Source organism: Camponotus floridanus, unplaced genomic scaffold, assembly GCF_003227725.1.
Source record: "Camponotus floridanus strain SB8 unplaced genomic scaffold, Cflo_v7.5 scaffold152, whole genome shotgun sequence".
NCBI classification, from domain to species: Eukaryota; Metazoa; Arthropoda; class Insecta; order Hymenoptera; family Formicidae; genus Camponotus; species Camponotus floridanus.
In genome coordinates, this window is record NW_020229273.1 from 267520 (window position 1) to 286974 (window position 19455).

A 19455-nucleotide genomic window follows, 5' to 3' on the forward strand; every position below is an offset into this window, starting at 1 on the left:
GACTTTTTAAAGAGAAGAAACAATTGTAATATATTACAAAACATATAATACACATTTATTGCACATAATAAATGATAATGATAAAAAATTAGCAATCAAAAATTTTATACAGATCATTATTAGTAAATCTGCATCTGCTATTGATGTGAGAGACATTTTAAAAAGAGGCCGTCATAGAATTATTTTATAATTAACTGTTTATTTTTTATTCATAAAATCTCACTATATCAATAATATTTAAATATGTCAAACGGGACTTAGATTACATTTAAAGCTAAAGAGGATTTGGTATACTCTTATCGTGTAAAGGAAGAGAAGAGAGAAGAAGCTGGAAAAGGCGGGAGATGATTCATTTAATTATGAATAAAATTATTAAAAACACCAATATAGCAGTCAACACTCCAATGGCTACCCATTGTCTCCGATCTAAAACAAACGGAAAGTAACATCACATGCATCACTCGTGATCCTCTACGAGATTAATGTCATTTACGAAATCAGAATTATGGATTTATAAAAATGTTCATATTAGAATTAATGATAATTAATGATAATTAACCTGGTAATATAAAAATACATTGTGATGCTGGAATTCTTAATATTTATATTATTCTTAATACTTATTTATTTTGAAATTATTTATGAAGCAGAAAATATTCTTTGTTTATTTAACATTGAAAGCACGACATATACAACTTATACAAACAAAATTAAAATTATCCAAAATATCTATAATATACAGAGAACATATCAATACCAATCATAATTTATACAATTACTCATAAAAATTATTGATCAAATGTATTAAAAATTTTGAAATCTACTTAAAAATATAATTGTATATAAATATAGTATTTCATTTTAAATTATACATGCAATATGATGACATTGAAAAATGTTTCAGGCAAAAATTCAATGAGCAGGATATAATTTGATGTCAAATTTTTTTTAGATAATTTAAAGAAAACAACTGTTTTGAAAAATTATATACTTCTGAATATATTAATTTATATATTTTCACTGTGAAGAAGTACTATGTTATTTATTAATATTTGTTTTTATTATTTTTTTATATCTGTACCGAGAAACCATTAGTTAAACAGATATTTTCACTTTAATGTTGTAGAATAGATCAATTCTGATAGACTAAAGTTTTGTTAATGTTTTAGAATTATGTGTATAAAATAATTTTAAAAACATTTGACTAATTTTATGAGTAACGGTAGATATAATTTTAAATAAAAAACAGCGAGGAAATAGGAGTATTTATAATTATTTTCAGTTCACAATACACAAATTGGTTCTCATATTTTATTCACTGTATTCTATTCTTTCTTTTTTCACACAATTGGTCGTCGACGAGAGAAAGAGATAACAATAAAACTACATTTTTAATTACATTTACAATCTACGCTCTTTTCGATTCACACAGATATATTCCTTTGTTTTTCTTTAATGAAGAAATTCAATTTTTTAATTTGATTTCTTCATAATTCCTGAATTTAATTCCTCAATACTTGAATTTCCAAATTATAAAGACTTAAATCCATAAATTGTTAGATATCTGATTTCATATACTCATCGATTTTTCAATCCTAAGATTCTAAAACTTTTTGCTTTATAAATTTTTGAATTTTCTCATTTCTTTGCTTTTTAGAGAAATATAAGAATTATAATCTTTAATAATCTTTAAAATCAGTTTTCAAATATCTAAATCTGTCTTTAATGTCATTTAGCTTTTTTTTTAAATTCTTTAGTTCTTTTTATGTTTTGCTCATATTATGTTCTTAAATCTTTTTATTTTTCATACATCATTTATTTATTAATTTATTTTTTCAATTTTTTCCAAAAAGAATTAAATATATGCAACTTTTAGAATGATATACACATTCTTTCAGTACTTAAAGATTATATTCAACAACTGCACTATATTTTGTAATATATGATTTTATTAAGAATATTCCTTCAGGAATATATGTCTAACTGGTCCGTCCTGATTTCGACACTACACTCGCGATTTCTGAACAAGACTCGATATTCTTTGGTAATTATAACAAACTACATAATCTCTGATGTAGCAGCCATTAAACTTAACTAATTAGGTTTTTATTTTCTCCTTTTCTAAAAAGAGTTTGCAGATATAATATATTCATTATATTTATCCGTTCTACACTCTAAAATATTACTCGTTTGCATCTAATTAAAGAATCTTAATTTTTCCTTATTTTCATCTTTATTTTATTCTTAATCTTTATTTTATTTCTACTTATAATTAGTGCTAATCATAATTAGTGAAGGATAACAAAAATGCAAAATGTGATTAACACATCACTATACATTAGAACAGAAAATAATAATAGTTAATAATGGTTTAAAACGTTTAGGTTTAGGTTAGATAAATTATTTTTTATTAGTAACAATTATTTATAAGATTAGTTAATTATTTACTAAATTTCTGTCTAAGTTATTTTTAAATATTACAACTAAAGAGGTAAGTTAAATTAGTTTTAATTATTAAAAATAATTTGTACATAATTATATGTACATATAATTACATATTAATTACTAACTAGCCAATTATTTTCTAAAAGTCGTTTTAAATTGTTTCTAAATAAATTGTAAACAAAATTTGAAAGTAAAAAGGAAAATTATTAAATTATTTTTTAATATTAAAGTATTTCAGTAAACAATATAATTATATAATATATTGATAATATAAAATATAATTAATAGTAAAATTATTAATGCAGTTGATAAATTATATATACATAAAATTTCTTTTTAAAAATAATTTAGGCATAATTTAATAAATAATTATCTAGGACAAAGATTCTAGTCCAGATTATACAACAACTAATTCTTTGTGATAATATATTACATATAATATGTAGGCTGTATTTTGCAATATCATCCTTTGTCTTTAGCATACAATAAAATTTTTAAAGAAATTTAAAACTGATATATTTTATATAATTTAATAGATCCTTGTAACTTTAAATTTCTAAACATTCCTAATTGTGATTAATATGCAAGATAAACTTGTCTTAAATTTGTAGATCAAAGTGTATTCTTTTGAGACTTTAAACAATCACTCTCTGTAACTAAATAATTTCACAAAGGACAATTGAATTGTTAAAGAACAATTCAATGGCATCAATAAAAAGTATTGTAATTATAAAACTAATTTTTCAAAAAAATTATTTTTATTTGTACTTTCTTAAAAGATGCTAATGAAATAATATTTCAAAATCCTTGTAATTAAAAATGCTTAAAAAAATTGTGATTACAATATTTCTCATTGATGCCTTTGGGTTATCTAAAAATGCATAACAATTAATTATTAGAACATAGGAAACAATTGGTAATTGTGGTAGATAAAGAGGAGAGAGAGGAGGGCTTGTTATCAGAGATGAGATCGGTGACACTGGATGTCACTGGGGTAGTGGGAGCAGGAATGTAATTGTTATAGTTACCATTACTCATGTGCAGCACTTTGGCCATCTTTTTCATGGTAGCATCCAGTTTAGAATCTGTCGTTTCCAGTTCATTCCCAAATTCATCCAACATCCTACAAAAGATATATCTTGAAATCTCATAATGTTATAAAGACATAATGAACAAAAGAAAGATATGACACAGATAATGGAAAAAAAATGAGAAAATTTTATTTACACAGCTTGCTCATCTAGTTCACTGTTGATTTGTCTAGACACTGTTTTTAATGTGCCAACTGTTTCCCCAATCATGTCTAATTGTTCATCCTGTTGCATTATCATGGTGTTCTGTTGTTGTAATGTGTCACTTAGGAATTGCCTATTTGGACTATCAATTTCATTTTCTAACTTGCTGTATTTAGTGGTGCCATGATTGGTTGGTACTCGTGCCGGGCTGTTGTCCAGAAGCGGCTGAACATATATAAATACAAATTATTGTAGATATATAACATATGATTAATATTATGGAAATAATAAATTATATTTATTTAATATTATTATATTTATTTGTTTATTTGAATATAAAATATATATTTAACACACATCTAGAGATTTAATAATTAGCAATTAAAAAAAAGACTTAATAATTGTTCAGATATTAATAAAATACAAATAAAAATAGAAAAAATAAAATAATAAATACAAATAAAATAAAATAAAATAATAAAATAAAATAATAAATAAATAATAAATAAAAAATAAATAAAATAAAATAATAAATACAAATAAAAATAGAAAAAAATAAAATAATAAAAAAACAGATAAGTGATTCAATCAAAATTTATACAATTTATCATTCATTTTAAATATAATATGTGAGAAATAAAAATTTTCGAGAACTAGATAAGTAATCGTTTCTTAGATAGACGTTAGAGAGAATATATAATTTAGTTTCATGTTTCACAAGGAAACATTTTGAATACCGTGTATACCATTGTCGTTTGCAAGAATCGATGAATCTGTCAATTTTAAGTGTGAATTGTCAAAATAACACCAATTAAGATCAACATGTTAAATCACGTCTTTCAGGTTAGAGATCACCGAATGAACTAAAATGTCATAGACCAATCGCGGAGTAAGATCGTTCAATAATGAGCTACCGATAGATGTCACTGTGCTCGCCCCACAAAACAGAGGGAAATTACGAATTTGCTTATAAACAATTTATAAATTTTGCTTATTTAATAAAAATAATTAGATATACTGTGATATATATTTGTAATATATAAAGGAGAAAGTATAAATGAAAGAAGAAAAAAAAATATAAATAAATAATATAAATAAATAAAATATAAATAAAATATAATAAATGTATTAAAACTGTAAATTTAAATAAAAAATATAAATAAAAAATATAAATAAAAAATATAAATAAAAATATAAATATAAATATAAATAAAAAATATAAATAAAAAATTTAATTAAAAAAATAAATATAAATAAAATATAATAAATGTATTAAAACTGTAAATTTAAATACAATTTTAAATTTGAAGTTTTCTTGATTTATGTAGCACATTTCAAGTATTTTCCTATATGTAAAACGAGAGAAGCAATGTTGATAATAAAAAGAAAAGCATATATTTTATATTCATTTTTCTCATAATTATTAATTAAGATTATTTTTTTAAATCCTTACTAAAAAATTCATGCAAAATTATGAAATTGTTTAAGTATACTTTTTATCTTTTTTCATTGTTCATCTTTTATCTCCCCTTTTTGTTTGTTTTTATTCTCTTACTTATTTTTGCTTATCTCACGTTTTCTTTTATCGCTATGTATATATTGTATAACTTAATACTTTTTAGAATGCCGTAAAATATATAATATAATATATTATAATATAAATATATTATAAATATATAACATAAATATATTATAATATAAATATATATTATAAATATATAACATAAATATATTATAATAAAGTATATAATTAAAATATGATAAAATATAATTTATACAAACCTGTCTAGCTGTATTGTCACGATCCCGACTTCTGCTCAAGTTCAATTTGTCCTTCATGATCTGTGAAATATTTAATAAATGAATAGTGTATATCAAGTTAGCATTAATATTGCGAATAACAATATTTTTATAAATCTCACGAGAAGCAATTGTTTTTAAATTAAAGACAGCAAATGATGGTGAAATAATCAGCGATTATAACGCATTGTTATTTTATAATAAAGTATTCACAATTAATTACCTTGACTTCTTCTCGTGCTTGCTCGATGAAACTGCGTTGAACGGTCAACTCCTTGTTATCGATCTTGAATTTTGTCGGATTTTTCTCAACGATACGTATGTACGAGTTAAGGACAATGTAGATAATTCAAATTAAAAATCAATTCAATTCTATAAAAAAAAATTCATACAATGTTCTTCAAATTCATATTTCTATTCAATTCAAATTTTGATTTTACATCCATCAAACTCAAATTTCTACACAATTTCAAATTTAGAATTCAACTACAGGACCAAGTTTAGACAGAATACGTATACATATTCATTTATCATGATTAATCATATTGATTAATCACATTGCTATCACGTTAATAATTAATATGATTAATAATATCGTCTCGTTGCCAACAACTGTATTATCGCATTACAATTATACTATGATATATTATACAATTGTATTATTTATTCAACAATTGTTGGCAACGCGATCTCGCAGAGACAATTGACTGTCTGCTTCGACCGAGTAGAAATTCATGCGGAACAGAGTTGGCAAAAAAACTTGTTTTTTTTATTTTGAACAAAAAACATTGTTTTTTTTTGTTTAGAACAATGTTTTATGTTTTATTTGTGTTTTTAAATAAAAAAACATGTTTTAAACAAAAAAGCATGTTTTAAACAAGCAAAAAACACTTAATAGCTTTGATCTGTGTAAATATTTAAATTTTTCGCTAGCGTTAAACTGTAAATAACGTTGCCAAAATTGACAACACTATTAAAAATATAAATAATAAAATAAAAATGATAAGATGAGTATTATTTTAGCAAAATATTTATTTTTGGAGAAAAAAAGTTCTAGTTAATAATATTTAATATATAATACTTTAATTCCTTTCCTATTCTTATTAAGTAACCTCATGCTTAACTCTCAACATAAATTATAAATAAAAGAAAAATAAAAAATCTCAATTCTTCTTTTTAAAAGAAGAACTTTTTTTTAGAACTACTGACTGCTATGAGTTATGTACTATTAATTTAAAATACTAAAATGTGAAATGTAAAGTCAGTCAATATCTTCTAAGTAATCTTTATTGTATTGATTGTTATTTAATATGCAAAAATAAATATTCTGCTAAAATAATACCCATCTTATCATTTTTATTTTATTATTTATATTTTTATATCTATATGTTACATAAATATAGATAAAAATCTAAAACAAGAACTTTTTTGCAACACATCTATTAGTTTTTGTTTGTTTTTAAATAATCTCTTTTCCAAATAATCATATTTTATTTTAATATTTTTAAACGGTTCTAAACAGTAGTTTAAAACAGTTTAAAACAAAAATGTCTAAAACAGCGTCCACTGTTTTGAAGAGGTTTTAATCAAACGATTTTAAACACATCCCAGACAGCACAAAAAGGCAAAAAGATGTCTTAAAGATGTCCAAAGGACTTTAAGACATCTTTAAGTCGTCTTTTAGATGTCTTTTGGACATGTGTGCTGTCTGGGATTGTTTAAAACATGCCAACCCTGATGCGTAATTCTTCGGATTGAGGGGAAAAGGATATAGATAGTGTCCTCGAGGTCGTCGAGGTCCCACTCGATGGAACGCAGAGCCTTTCGCAGCTCGGTGGTGGTCCAATCGAGCTCGTCCGTTCGCGAGATCGGCGGTGCCGTGGCCGAGCCGCTCATCGGGGCACCGCCGCCGATCGGCGATGTGATCCCGACATCCTGCAGCTCGCTCCAACGGCCATACAAGCCGCGGTTTTTGTTCAGCGCCTTGCACACCTCGCTGAAACACGACAGGCCATGTCGAGCGCGCGAACCAATTAAGTCGCGATACTTATCTAGACAAAGTCGCAGAGACGTTTGCCTGGTGATCAATCAATATGACACCTCCAGTATCGGGGGATACACGTGGCAACTCGGAAATTTACGTTCACGCTCGATCTTAAGCGTAAATGGAACTTAAGAATTTATGTACTTTTTTTTAAATTAATAATTTAAATAACATAAATTATCTTAATATCGCTAGTCAATTAATCAAAGGATCGTTGAAAATAATATAATCGACCAAAACTAGCTAGACATTTTTTATTTATTGATTACGACGTTTCGACCATAATAATTAATAATTTAAATTTTCAAATTCGAAGTTACATACAATATTTTCAAATTTAAAATCAACCCCAGATTCGTACTTTGACGTTAGACATGTGATCGATTCGTTTCTACAGATATACAAGGTGTTTCAGACCACCCGTATCATCCATTTAAAACTAGAGAAGTGGTTATTTCAAAAAAGAAAAAAATATGTAATTTGCAATTAACAATTTCATATTTTTTCTTAAAAACAACTGTATGTTTTCTTTACACCAATTGATTCCTCCCATTATTTTGTACATAAAAGTATTAAGGTAAGATAATCGAAAAATGAATATTTTACAGGATATTTTATGGTTTATGTAAAATTAAGAAATGATTTCAAGCCTCATAACTCGAAAAGTACTTCATGAAAAAATAATTTATTATAGTGTTTTGGAAAGCTCTCGAGGTAAACTACAAGAATATGCAATGAAAAATAAGGGATTCCATTTAAAAAAATGCGCTTCCGGTCTGAATCGCCTATTTCCGCCCGAAACCAGAAATTGAAAATATCACCATTCGATAGAGCGCACCCGATTTATAAAGAAAATATTTTTACTTTTTTTAAATAACCACTTCTCTAGTTTTTAAATGGGTGGTCTGAAACACCTTGTATATTTTTATGGTTATAAAATAATTTCTATTTTTTTTTTAGATACAATCACGACTTTCTGTACTAAAATTAGGTAATTACTTTTCGTAATTAATTTTTACAATTTCTCTCTTTTATTTTAAAGAAAATATTTTTTCTCGTGCATGTTTTCCGTGTTTTTTCGAAATCAAATGTCATGTCATGCATCGATATAATTATATGTAATAATGTAATTATAAAATGATGATATATCTGCGTTAATCTCATGTAATAATATCGTGACCGTGCTGCTATCAATTAACTGGTAAGTATTTCGCATCAAATCTCTACAAAAGAGGTTATGTTCTCTTTTAGGTATCGCGCATGTCGAAAATTATTTAGAAAACGACCATATGTTCTTCGTATATTTTACATCGAAATACATGAAAACAAAAAATGTTTGATATTAAGAATATAAAATTATTTACATCAATTTGTTAAAAAAAAAAGAAAGAAAAAACGAACAATTTAATTTTGACTTTTCAAAAACCGTGTGACTTTGAAAGAAAATTCTTATCGTAAAATTCACCCCTTTTTCTTAAGTCTCGAAAATATAATAGATATTTAAAAAAAAACAATATGCTCCATACAAAACGAATCGTTAAATTATCTAATAATTAAAGAAAATTATTTCACGAATTTACGAATACACATCGATTTATATTCGATACGAAATATTTAAATTTTCAAATATAAGAGTCTTCGACTCGAGGCTCGCAAATCATTCATTTCATTAAAATGTCAAATCTGTCAGAGACGCAACATCGTGCAACATTCACCCTCTAAAACCCATGCACCTCTTAAGCGAGCATCGCCCTTATTGGAGCAATGTGTCAACTCGAGATAACGCGCTTCGAGATACGCTGTTCTTAAAAAAAAATAAAAAAAGGCGATAAAACGCTTGAGCAATCGGTCGTCATCAGCTTAATTCGCGATATCACACCTCTTATCGGCCGCGCACGTTATCAGCATGTTTGCAAACGTTCCTGTCATCCGTGCTCTCTCGCTCCCCCGTCATCCCTCCTCCTTCCTCCCTCCCTGCGGGGAAAAATCCCCATGATATACGCACGGGATCCACACTCGAATCACCATGCTTTTTTTTTTCTTTTCTCCCTTTCGGGCTCGAGACGAGCACGGATGTCATGCATAGGTGCATACGATGTGCGTCGATCGCGCGAGGAAAATCGATTTCTCGGCCGCGATTACTCACTCTTTGACGACAAAGAACGGGTTCTCCAGCGTCATTCCTCCTCGTATCTTTGAATTTAAAGCCTGGGCCGCGGCCTGTCTCGCGCGGCACCCTCGGTGAAAGCGCGATCGCGCCCCGGCCGCGCGCTCATCGGTGGGATGAGATTCCGGAGGCTGCTTTAGGTACGGTGTGCGGCCCGTTGGCGGGTGATAAAGAGCCCGCCCCCTAATATCCCGATCCCTTGTCGGAGGCGGCGAGGGGAGGACGGAAAGAGGTGCGGACGTGAGTCGCGAATCGCGCGAAGTAAGCGACGAGTTATCGGCACCCGCGTCACTCGCGGCTGGCTGTCGGTCGTCGTATGACGTCTACTCCGGCTCCGGCGTCGCTCGCCACTATTTATTCGATTTTCAGGGTCGCGCGCGCCCCGGCGCGGCGCGCCACGACGCCACGCGGCGGCGGCCGCCGACAATTTATTGATTCCGCGGCGCGATATGAGGTGGCGTTCATACGAACCGCCCGGTAGAGAGGAAGGATTATCGGCCATTGAATAGAGAATTTATCGAGTCACGAAAATTTTTCCAATTTTTCATCGTAAATAAGCGGGGGAAAACAAGTGTCATCTCTTGCAATTTGCGCGCGAAATTTAAATCGTCTACATTTTTCCAAATCTTTTGTATTCTATTCATTTTATTTGATAGTAAATATGTAGAAGATAGTCAATAAATAAATAATAAAATATATAATAAATAACAATAATAAATATAATATAATGATAAATATAATAATAAATAAATAATATAAAATAAATAATAAAAAAATATAAAATAATAAATAAAAAATATTTTAATAAAAATATAATAATGATATAATAAAAGGGTTTCTACCGCCTGGTGTTCGACGGAAAGATTACCGGCCATTGAATAGAGAATTTATCGAGTCGCGAAAATTCTTCCAATTTTTCATCGTAGATAAGTGTGAGAAAACAAGTGTTATCTCTTGCAATTTGCGCGCAAAATTTAAATCGTCTACATTTTTCCAAATCTTTTGTATTCTATTCATTTAATTGATAGTAAATATGTAGAAGATAGTCAATAAATAAATAATGAAATATATAATAAATAATAATAAATAATAAATAATAGAATAGAATAATAAAAAATAATAAATAATATAATAAATAATATAATAAATAAATATAATAAATATATAATAAATAATTAATATATAAATAATATAATAAATAATATAAAATAAATAATAAATAAATAATAAAAAAATATAAAATAATAAATAAAAAATATATTTTAATAAAAATATAATAATAAAAAATATAGTAATATAATAATATAATAAATATAATATAATATAATATAAATATAATAATATAATATAATAATAATATAATAATAATATAATATAATATAAATATAATAATAAAATAAATAATAAATAAATATAATAATAAAAAATAAAATAATATAAACAAATCTTAAAAAATATAACAAATAATTTGAGATCGCCGATATTCAATAGACGGACGCGATTAACCATGAAATGGAGAATTTTTTAAGCCCTGAACATTTTTGCAGTCCTTTGACATTTTATTTACGTGTAGTTTCTCGTGAAAATATTATATGTGCGTATGTCAAATTAATAATTACAACGTTTGTGACGCAATAATTTTATTAATTGTGAGTATACGAATGCTCGATCAATCATATTTTATAATATAACAAAATTAGAAGGGAATATCTCATTTGACCACGTTACGATTGATCACAGCCAATTATATCGACCTTTGCCTAGGCTCCAGCAACGATTAACCAATCAGAGAGTCCTATTTTAAATTGACCAATTGGCGACGTGGTTAATCGGATATCCATCAAATTAGGACAAAAAGTAAATATTTCTTTTTCATGATTGGTCAATCAAATATTCCGCTCTTTTACTGAGCAGTGTACTCTCTATGTCAATCATCTTCTATGATTATTTTCAATTCATAACAATCGCGCCATTTTCGTTCAGTTTTGAACAACAACAATTTTGAGTTTGTAAACCGTCTCGCGAATTATAAAGTCGATAACGTGTGATGTGATGTGATTTGATTGTTTGCGACTTTTAAATTCTGAGGAAAATCCAACGCTGCTACAGGATAAATTCTGCACTTATCTGATTCCGTGTATTTTCAGCTTTGGTAAGTTTTTTTGTGTTTTGCATCAGTCGGTTTTTTTAGCTGTCATATCTCTTCTTTTAGTTCTTTTTTTTTAACTATTAATTATATATATATATATATATATATATATATATATTTAATTATATATATTTTTATATATATTAAATAAACCTTGTCATATGAAATCGACAAACATAACCTATTTGAATATTACGCATTCCTTAATTTTACATAAGAAAATCGATTATGAAATGTCTTATTTTATTCAGGACGCATTTCAAGGTTGAAAATTAAATATCAACATCATAACTAATTACTAATTCAAAATATCAAGGTATTTAATAAAAAAAGAATATATATATATGTATAATGCATAAAAATAAATATAAAATATATATTTAAAATATTTATATATAATATATATTTATATATATTTATATATTTAAAATATTTGAACATTATGTATTCCTCAATTTTACAAAAGAAAATCGATTACGAAATGTTTTATTTTATTCAGGACACATTTTAAGGTTGAAAATTAAATATCAACATCAGGATGTATTTTTGTGTTTTTTTTTTAAACTCTCAGAATCATATAACAGTTTAGTATAATGATCGCTAAGGTAGTGCTGAAAAACTAAATATACATTTTTTTTCTTTGAGGAATGTTTCACTTTTTAAGTAAAATATGTACAATGCATTAGCTAATTACTAATTAAAAATATCAAGATATTTAATAAAAAAAGAATATATATATATACATATAATGCATAAAAATAAATATAAAATATATATTTAAAATATTTATAGCATAACTATGTACAGGATGTCTCATCAGAAAAACTGAATTTTGAATTTAGTCTTTGTAGTTGCGATAATATAAAAACAATATTCCAGATTTAATATTCATAGCTTTTAAAAAAAGTAATAAAAATAAATTTTAAATCTTTCTCCGTATCATTGCAGAGATAGTTGTTTCTGGTGACACATTATGTAAAGTCTTCCAAGAAAAATATATTTTCTTGTATATATGGAATTTTAGTTGTTCTTATATTAAATCTTGTAATCTTTCAATGATTCTGTAGCTACTAATAGATTAAGTTTGTGAAATATTCAAAAAAAAAAAAAGGTAGAATGTGAAAGAAATATTTATCATCTTGATTTCAGCGTCTCATTCTAATAATTTTAGAAGTTGAAAGATAAATTTTCTGTTAAAACCGATAATGTGCTTTCGATATACATGCAAGCGTTACACTTAACAGTTTACTCGAGCAATAGAGAATTCTTTACATCTAAAAACGATTAACACAGGCCTCCCTCGTATTCGTCGTTTTCTTCCTCCTCCTTTTGCGCTGGTTGCGATTCTGGTGGTGGTGCAACTTCCGGTTTCTTTTCAGCCACCTTTTTCGTTGCCTGATTAGTTGCGTCGTTCTTTTCCTAGAAAATCAATGTCATTGATGATATAATGAAATAATGAATAATCAGATATAAAATAATATGTGCGAATGTAATAAAAAATCAATAAAATGTCAATAAAAAATATAGCAATAAGACATATATTAACTTCTGCTTCGGCGGGTTTAGACACATTGGGAGAAACGTAAGATTCCGCGGCGTTAGCCCTTATTCCAGCGGGTGGAACTGCATATTCTTGCTGTGGCAAGGGCAACCCTCGCGCTAGCTTGGCATATTCTACATCCATATGCTTGATAAAAGGGCTATTAAGGGCCGCCCGAGCTGCGTTTGCATCTTCGTTGTCGTATGCCTGTAGCAACGTCTCCAATGTTTGCACCTGAATTAGAAAAGCATACTCCTTAATTTAATAGAAAAGAAAGATATAAAGAATAAAGATATAAAGAAAGATTACATTAATTGATTATATTGCAGTAAAATTGGATTGTTATAAATGCATTATACAATAAATGATTGTTATATAATTAGGGATATATACAGGGTGGACCAATAACTCTGTCCACCTGGAATATCTCCGTTATTTTTAGAGATACAAAAATTTTGAACTTGTAAAAGTTGTACAGTACCAAGAGGGCCGTAATATGCTACTAATAATTTTTTTGTAGGTGGAGGCGCTTCAGAGATTTCAAGGTCATCTCCATTTTTTTAAATGGAACCTCCCATTTTTTATTACCTATTCTTATAGCTTATCGCGAGAGCTTTCCAAAACACTATAATAAAGTATTTCTTCATTGAGTACTTTTTTGAGTTATGAGGATTGAAATCATTTCTTAATTTTACATAAACCATAAAATATCTTGCAAAATATTCATTTTTCGATTATCTTACCTTAATGCTTTTATGTACAAAATAATGAGAGGAATCAATTGGTGTAAAGAAAACATACAGTTGTTTTTAAGAAAAAATATGAAATTGTTAATTGCAAATTACATATTTTTTTTAAAAAACAACTATTTTTTCTTTACACCAATTGATTTCTCTCATTATTTTGTATATAAAAATATTAAGGAAAGATAATAAAAAATGAATATTTTACTAGATATTTTATGGTTTTATGTAAAATTAAGAAATTATTTCAAGCCTCATAACTCAAAAAGTACTCAATGAAGAAATACTTTATTAGAGTGTTTTGGAAAGCTCTCGAGATAAGCTATAAGAATAGGTAATAAAAAAAGGGAAGTTTTTTTTAAAAAAATGGAAATGACCTTGAAATCTCTGAAGCGCCTCCATCTACAAAAAAATTATTAGTAGCATATTACGGCCCTCTTGGTACCGTACAACTTTTATACATACAAAATTTTTGTATCTCTAAAAATAACGGAGATATTCCAGGTGGACAGAGTTATTGGTCCACTCTGTATTTTTATTTATATAAATGAATAATTATATATAATTATATATTATATGCACATATCTTCAAACTTTTAATTGACAGATTATTAACATATTGATTGCTAAGAAATTTTTGACAGAACAATAAATTATGTTTAGTTATTTAATATTTTCCTTCTTTTTTTTTGCACACAATATTTTCACATGTTTAACACAGCATAAAATGATTTTACTAATAATTAAATTAAATTTTTTTCATGTATTTTTATTAATAAATTAAATAATTATTCTTAGTATAAATTCTCTTGACATACTTCGGGAGGTTCGCAATAGTTTCCCCATTCTTTGAAGGCTTTCTCGGCCGCCACTTGATCGCCCCGCGCTAATTGTACCAGCACCAGGGCTACAGTGAGCCTCCCAAGTGATTGCCAAAGCTTAATTTCTTGATACATGCCAATTTCACGACGTATCGCATCCGCGGCCTCATCATACATTTGCAGCTTCACCAATAATCTCGCGGCTTTGCTCATATATTCCGCTGCGTGTCGCGGACTATCCTCGCCCTGAACAAATATTTTCCATCTTCTTTCAAACCTTTTAAAGCTTCTTATGATTTTATATAATTTTAATTAAAAATATAATTTTAATATAATTATAGATATAATTTTAATTAAAAATTTTTTTAGAATCTTTTAGCATTTTCAAAATTTTTAAATTTTTAAATAAAATTTTTTAGCTTTATGATTTTTTAAACTTTTTAAAATTCACAAAATTCACAAAAAATTACAAATCTTTAAAATTATACATTTATATAAATGAATTTTATACAATCTTTTTTTTTTACGTAATCGAATTTTTTACAAATTTATAACTAAATTTATTTATTATTTATTTCTGCTTTTTGTGTATTTATAATTATACATGTATATCTGTATTAATTTAAATTAATTGCATACCATGATTATATCAGCTGCACGTTTAAACAATTCTAAAGCCTGTTGAGGCTGTGTAGCTTCTAGCATCTTGGCCGCCTTATCGAGGGCATTTACGCCAGATTCAGGAGAACCATGTTGCTGAAAAAGACTGCAGGCACTATGAGCTAGTTTTGATACTTCTGAAAGATCTCCCATTTCTTTGCAGATGAGCAGAGCTTGTTCGATGCTCCTGAAAACATTGCATTTATATAATACCGAAATACACTGCACATTAAGATTTCAATTTTTTTAATACATACTTTGCTGCATGGAACCATCTATATTATGATTAAATTGAAGTTAAGGAGAATTAAAGAAAATGTAATATGGAAATTATACTTTTTTGATTTAGGAGAAAGTTTAAAAAAATATTAAGTTGATAAAAAACAATTTTTTATTTTTTGTTTTTATACTTTTTAACTTTCGCTCTTATCAATAAAATTATAATATAAAATATATAACATAAAATAAATCAAGTAAAATAAAATAACAATTCTGTATGGAATATAATAAATTAATGCTTTATTAAAATAATGATAAAACAAAAAATGAAAATTTTTTGAATCTAATATATTAATAGTATTTACCAAGTATTTACAAAATTGCGAAATTTAGAATGTTTGTTTATACTTCAAAGGATACGCTTTCGTCTGTTTATAACAATCAGCTGCTTTCACCAAACAGTCTTTGCATTGTGCATATGATTTGGCTATTCGAAAGCATGTTGCTAGTGGAAAAATTGAAAAAATATAATTTTAGTTGCAAAATCTTTAATACAAAATTTTTAAACAATTATCTATTTGCAAAATTTTGATACAATTGATTTAATTTTCAAATGTAATGCATTTTATATATTTAAGTTATTTGATTTCTTAAAATTTACTCGAAAAAAAATTGAGTTAAATCCTAAAAAATTTAATACATATTTTAGTATTATTTTATTGTAATTGAATTTTTTTATTTTTACAATTACAATATTTATCATACCTGCATGTGAGTATTCATCAGCTGCTACCTCATAATCAGGTCGCCATTTCAAAAGAGTAGGCTTTAAGCTACAAAAAAATTATTTAATATTTAATCCTCCAAATGTTGCGTGATTTGATTACATTTTGGAACATGTAATCTTGTCAAAATATTGTGTGAAAATCAGTAAAATAATCCTTATGCATTTGTGCATTGCTTCTTTCTCACATAATTTTCGTTATATTAGATTTATAATTGCCAATATAATCTGATCTAATCAAGAAATGCCTATATATATACAGGATGGTCCTGAACGTTCCAGCCAGACTTTGAGATCTTATAGGAAATTTAATTCTGAACAAAAAATTTCCTATAAACATGGGTCGAAAAATGCTTCCTTAAGAAGTTATCGCTCAAAAACCTCTGATGAAGGAAGAGCAAAAGGTGAAAAGAAAATGAAATAAAAAGAAAATGAAACTAAATAAATTTCTTGAAAAAAACGACAAAAATAAAAATCTTTTTCTTTTATGAAAATAAAATAGAAGTTAATTAAAAAAAAAAATTATTTTATTTTCATAAAAGAAAAAGATTTTTATTTTTGTCGTTTTTTTCAAGAAATTTATTTAGTTTCATTTTCTTTTTATTTCATTTTCTTTTCACCTTTTGCTCTTCCTTCATCAGAGATTTTTGAGCGATAACTTCTTGAGGAAGCATATTTCGACCCATCTTTATAGGAAATTTTTTCTTCAGAATTAAATTTCCTACAAGATCTCAAAGTCTAGCTGGAATGTTCGGAGCCACCCTGTATATACACCTATGTGCATTTGAAAATTCATAATTTTGAGACGGAGAAGCGTGCGATTTTCAGAAATGTCAAAAAAGGTAGAGATGAGGGGGATGAAAATATTCGCGAAAGCGCTTACGCTTTCTCAGCCTGCCGTATATGTTCGTTCGCCTCTTCGATTTTTGACATTTTTCTCCGTATGGTGCCTCGTTTTCTTTCAATCTGACACAACGACGACGAAATTATGCGTCGCGATCCCAAAATTATGCGTACGTCAGTTCTGGAGCACGAATTATTCACGCTCTTCCGTCAAGGCACTGTACGTATTTCGTGCAATACAGTCGCCGAAACTAATCTTTACACTTTATACCGTTCATAAAGACGACGTTTTCGAGATTGCGAAGCGCATAATCAATTATCTGTCGTAGTCGAACAACCTAACCTCACCTCACCCGACCCAACCTCACCTAATCTAACCTGCTCCGTGTCCGTGAGTGGTGATTGGCTCTTGCCGTTGTATCGTGAGCGGTGATTCGCTCTTGCCGTTGTATCGCGAGCGGTGATTGGTTCTTGCCGTCGTATCGCGAGCGGTGATTGGTTCTTGCCATTGTATCGCGAGCGGTGATTGGTTCTTGCCGTTGGACTCGGCGAATCAGCTTCAGGTATTGCACGAATGCATCCCTTACGTCGAATCGCTAAAATTCATTCTACATCGCGCTGTCTTCGTTCGATCATTCCGCGTTTGGTTTTTTTTGCGTCGTCGTATTATTTATTTAAATTTTTCCGGGCATATTTTATGCACTCGATAAAAATGTAACTATCGCATTTTTTGTCCTTCTGCGAATATATCTCTTAATTTTGTCCTAGGTTTAATCTCACGTTAATTCTTTATATATTTTTGTACAGTGAATACTGTTTTGTTCTTTGTACAAACTGTTATCTTTTCGTCGAGCTCGCTGGCGGGAAAGATCTAACCTCTGACAGATAAATTCTGATACATTTTAAAGTCAAGGTAATAATAACAATTTCTATCGTACTTCTTTTTTACACCTTTTTATAACTATTAGTTTGTAATTTTGTTTGTGTAATTTTTTTTATGCCTTTAGACATTTTATTGTCGCTTATGTAAAGTAACTTGAAAATACTAATTTCATTTAATTCTCATTTTTATTTCCGTTTTTTATTATATCTGCATTGTATTTTACAAGTGTGTTGTAGAACAATAGTTTACAAATGTAAAATAATTTACATCTTGCATTGTAATTTATAATGTAATTTTATTACATTGTATAGGTTTTATTTTCAATTGAATTCTTTTGATTTTCAAATATTACAATAGTTGCACATATTTATAAAATTGCAATATCTTATAACGTTAAGTTTATAAAATTTAAAATATGTATGAATGAAAATCAGATGGCCGAACGGTTAGAAGATCTGAACCTGCCCAATGCAGTTGTGACGAGAATCATCAAGGAAGCTTTACCAGATGGAGTGACAGTTGGAAAAGACGCTAGAACAGCGGTGGCAAAGGCTGCATCCATTTTTATACTCTATCTCACATCATCTGCCAATATAATAGCTAAGAAAGGCAATCGCAAAACCATCAGTGGACAAGATGTGATTCAAGCAATGGTGGATATTGAATTTGATCAATTTGTTGATCCGCTACAAGAATCTCTAGAAAACTTTAGAAAAGTTCAAAAAGAGAAAAAGGATGCGACATCAAAAAAGAAGCAACAAAAGAAAGATGAGGATGATATAAATGGTGAAGATGAGGAAGCAGGGAGAGAAATTATTACAGTTTTCTAAGAATTAGATTTATTATAATGTTTATAAGTAAACTTATTATTAGATTAATTTAATAATAATAATTTGATATTTATAAAAGAAATTAAGTATTTTCAAATATAAAAAAAGATACAAAATAAATACAGTAAAACAAAAAGAATTAATATTTATTTCAATTAGTATTTATTAAAATTAATATTTATTTGTTTGATAAGCTTATATATAAATGCATATATATATATATATATATATATATATATATATATATATAAAATTTTTAATGACTTTAGGATAGTTATCATATAATTAATTA

At 27.5% G+C, this 19455-nt stretch overlaps 4 protein-coding genes across 6 annotated transcripts in view; 2 read left to right on the top strand and 2 right to left on the bottom strand.

Annotated features, from left to right (window-relative positions):
* Positions 1-126: 126 nt before the first annotated feature.
* On the bottom strand, positions 127-10056 carry LOC105254273 (syntaxin-6). Of its 2 annotated transcripts, XM_011262829.3 has the most exons (7): positions 9671-10056; positions 7253-7476; positions 5704-5798; positions 5463-5522; positions 3673-3905; positions 3474-3568; positions 127-426 (listed from the first exon to the last, which is right to left on the bottom strand). In XM_011262829.3, the coding sequence occupies exons 1-7, from the start codon at positions 9703-9705 to the stop codon at positions 350-352; spliced, it is 819 nt and encodes a 272-aa protein (XP_011261131.1). In that variant the 5' UTR covers positions 9706-10056; the 3' UTR covers positions 127-349. The 2 variants fall into 2 exon arrangements, with proteins under 2 accessions (XP_011261131.1, XP_011261129.1); XM_011262827.3 differs by lacking the exon at positions 127-426 and having other exon boundaries at positions 3244-3568.
* A 1613-nt stretch (positions 10057-11669) lies between these two features.
* Positions 11670-19455, top strand: part of LOC105258218 (uncharacterized protein C1orf112 homolog) — a 48322-nt gene continuing 40536 nt past the window's right edge. Inside the window, exon 1 of the mRNA XM_025406715.1 lies at positions 11670-11843. The gene's annotated coding sequence lies outside the window, so the exon portion shown is untranslated. The remainder of the gene's footprint in view (positions 11844-19455) is intronic.
* LOC105254274 (gamma-soluble NSF attachment protein-like) lies at positions 12807-17769 on the bottom strand. Its single transcript, XM_011262830.2, has 8 exons — positions 17491-17769; positions 16589-16656; positions 16244-16328; positions 15862-15879; positions 15584-15791; positions 14942-15190; positions 13387-13614; positions 12807-13259 (listed from the first exon to the last, which is right to left on the bottom strand). The coding sequence occupies exons 1-8, from the start codon at positions 17538-17540 to the stop codon at positions 13125-13127; spliced, it is 1041 nt and encodes a 346-aa protein (XP_011261132.1). The 5' UTR covers positions 17541-17769; the 3' UTR covers positions 12807-13124.
* Positions 18052-19190, top strand: LOC105254275 (DNA polymerase epsilon subunit 3). Of its 2 annotated transcripts, XM_011262831.3 has the most exons (3): positions 18052-18164; positions 18258-18363; positions 18768-19190. In XM_011262831.3, the coding sequence occupies exon 3, from the start codon at positions 18768-18770 to the stop codon at positions 19161-19163; it is 396 nt and encodes a 131-aa protein (XP_011261133.1). In that variant the 5' UTR covers positions 18052-18164; positions 18258-18363; the 3' UTR covers positions 19164-19190. The 2 variants fall into 2 exon arrangements, with proteins under 2 accessions (XP_011261133.1, XP_025262505.1); XM_025406720.1 differs by having other exon boundaries at positions 18057-18363.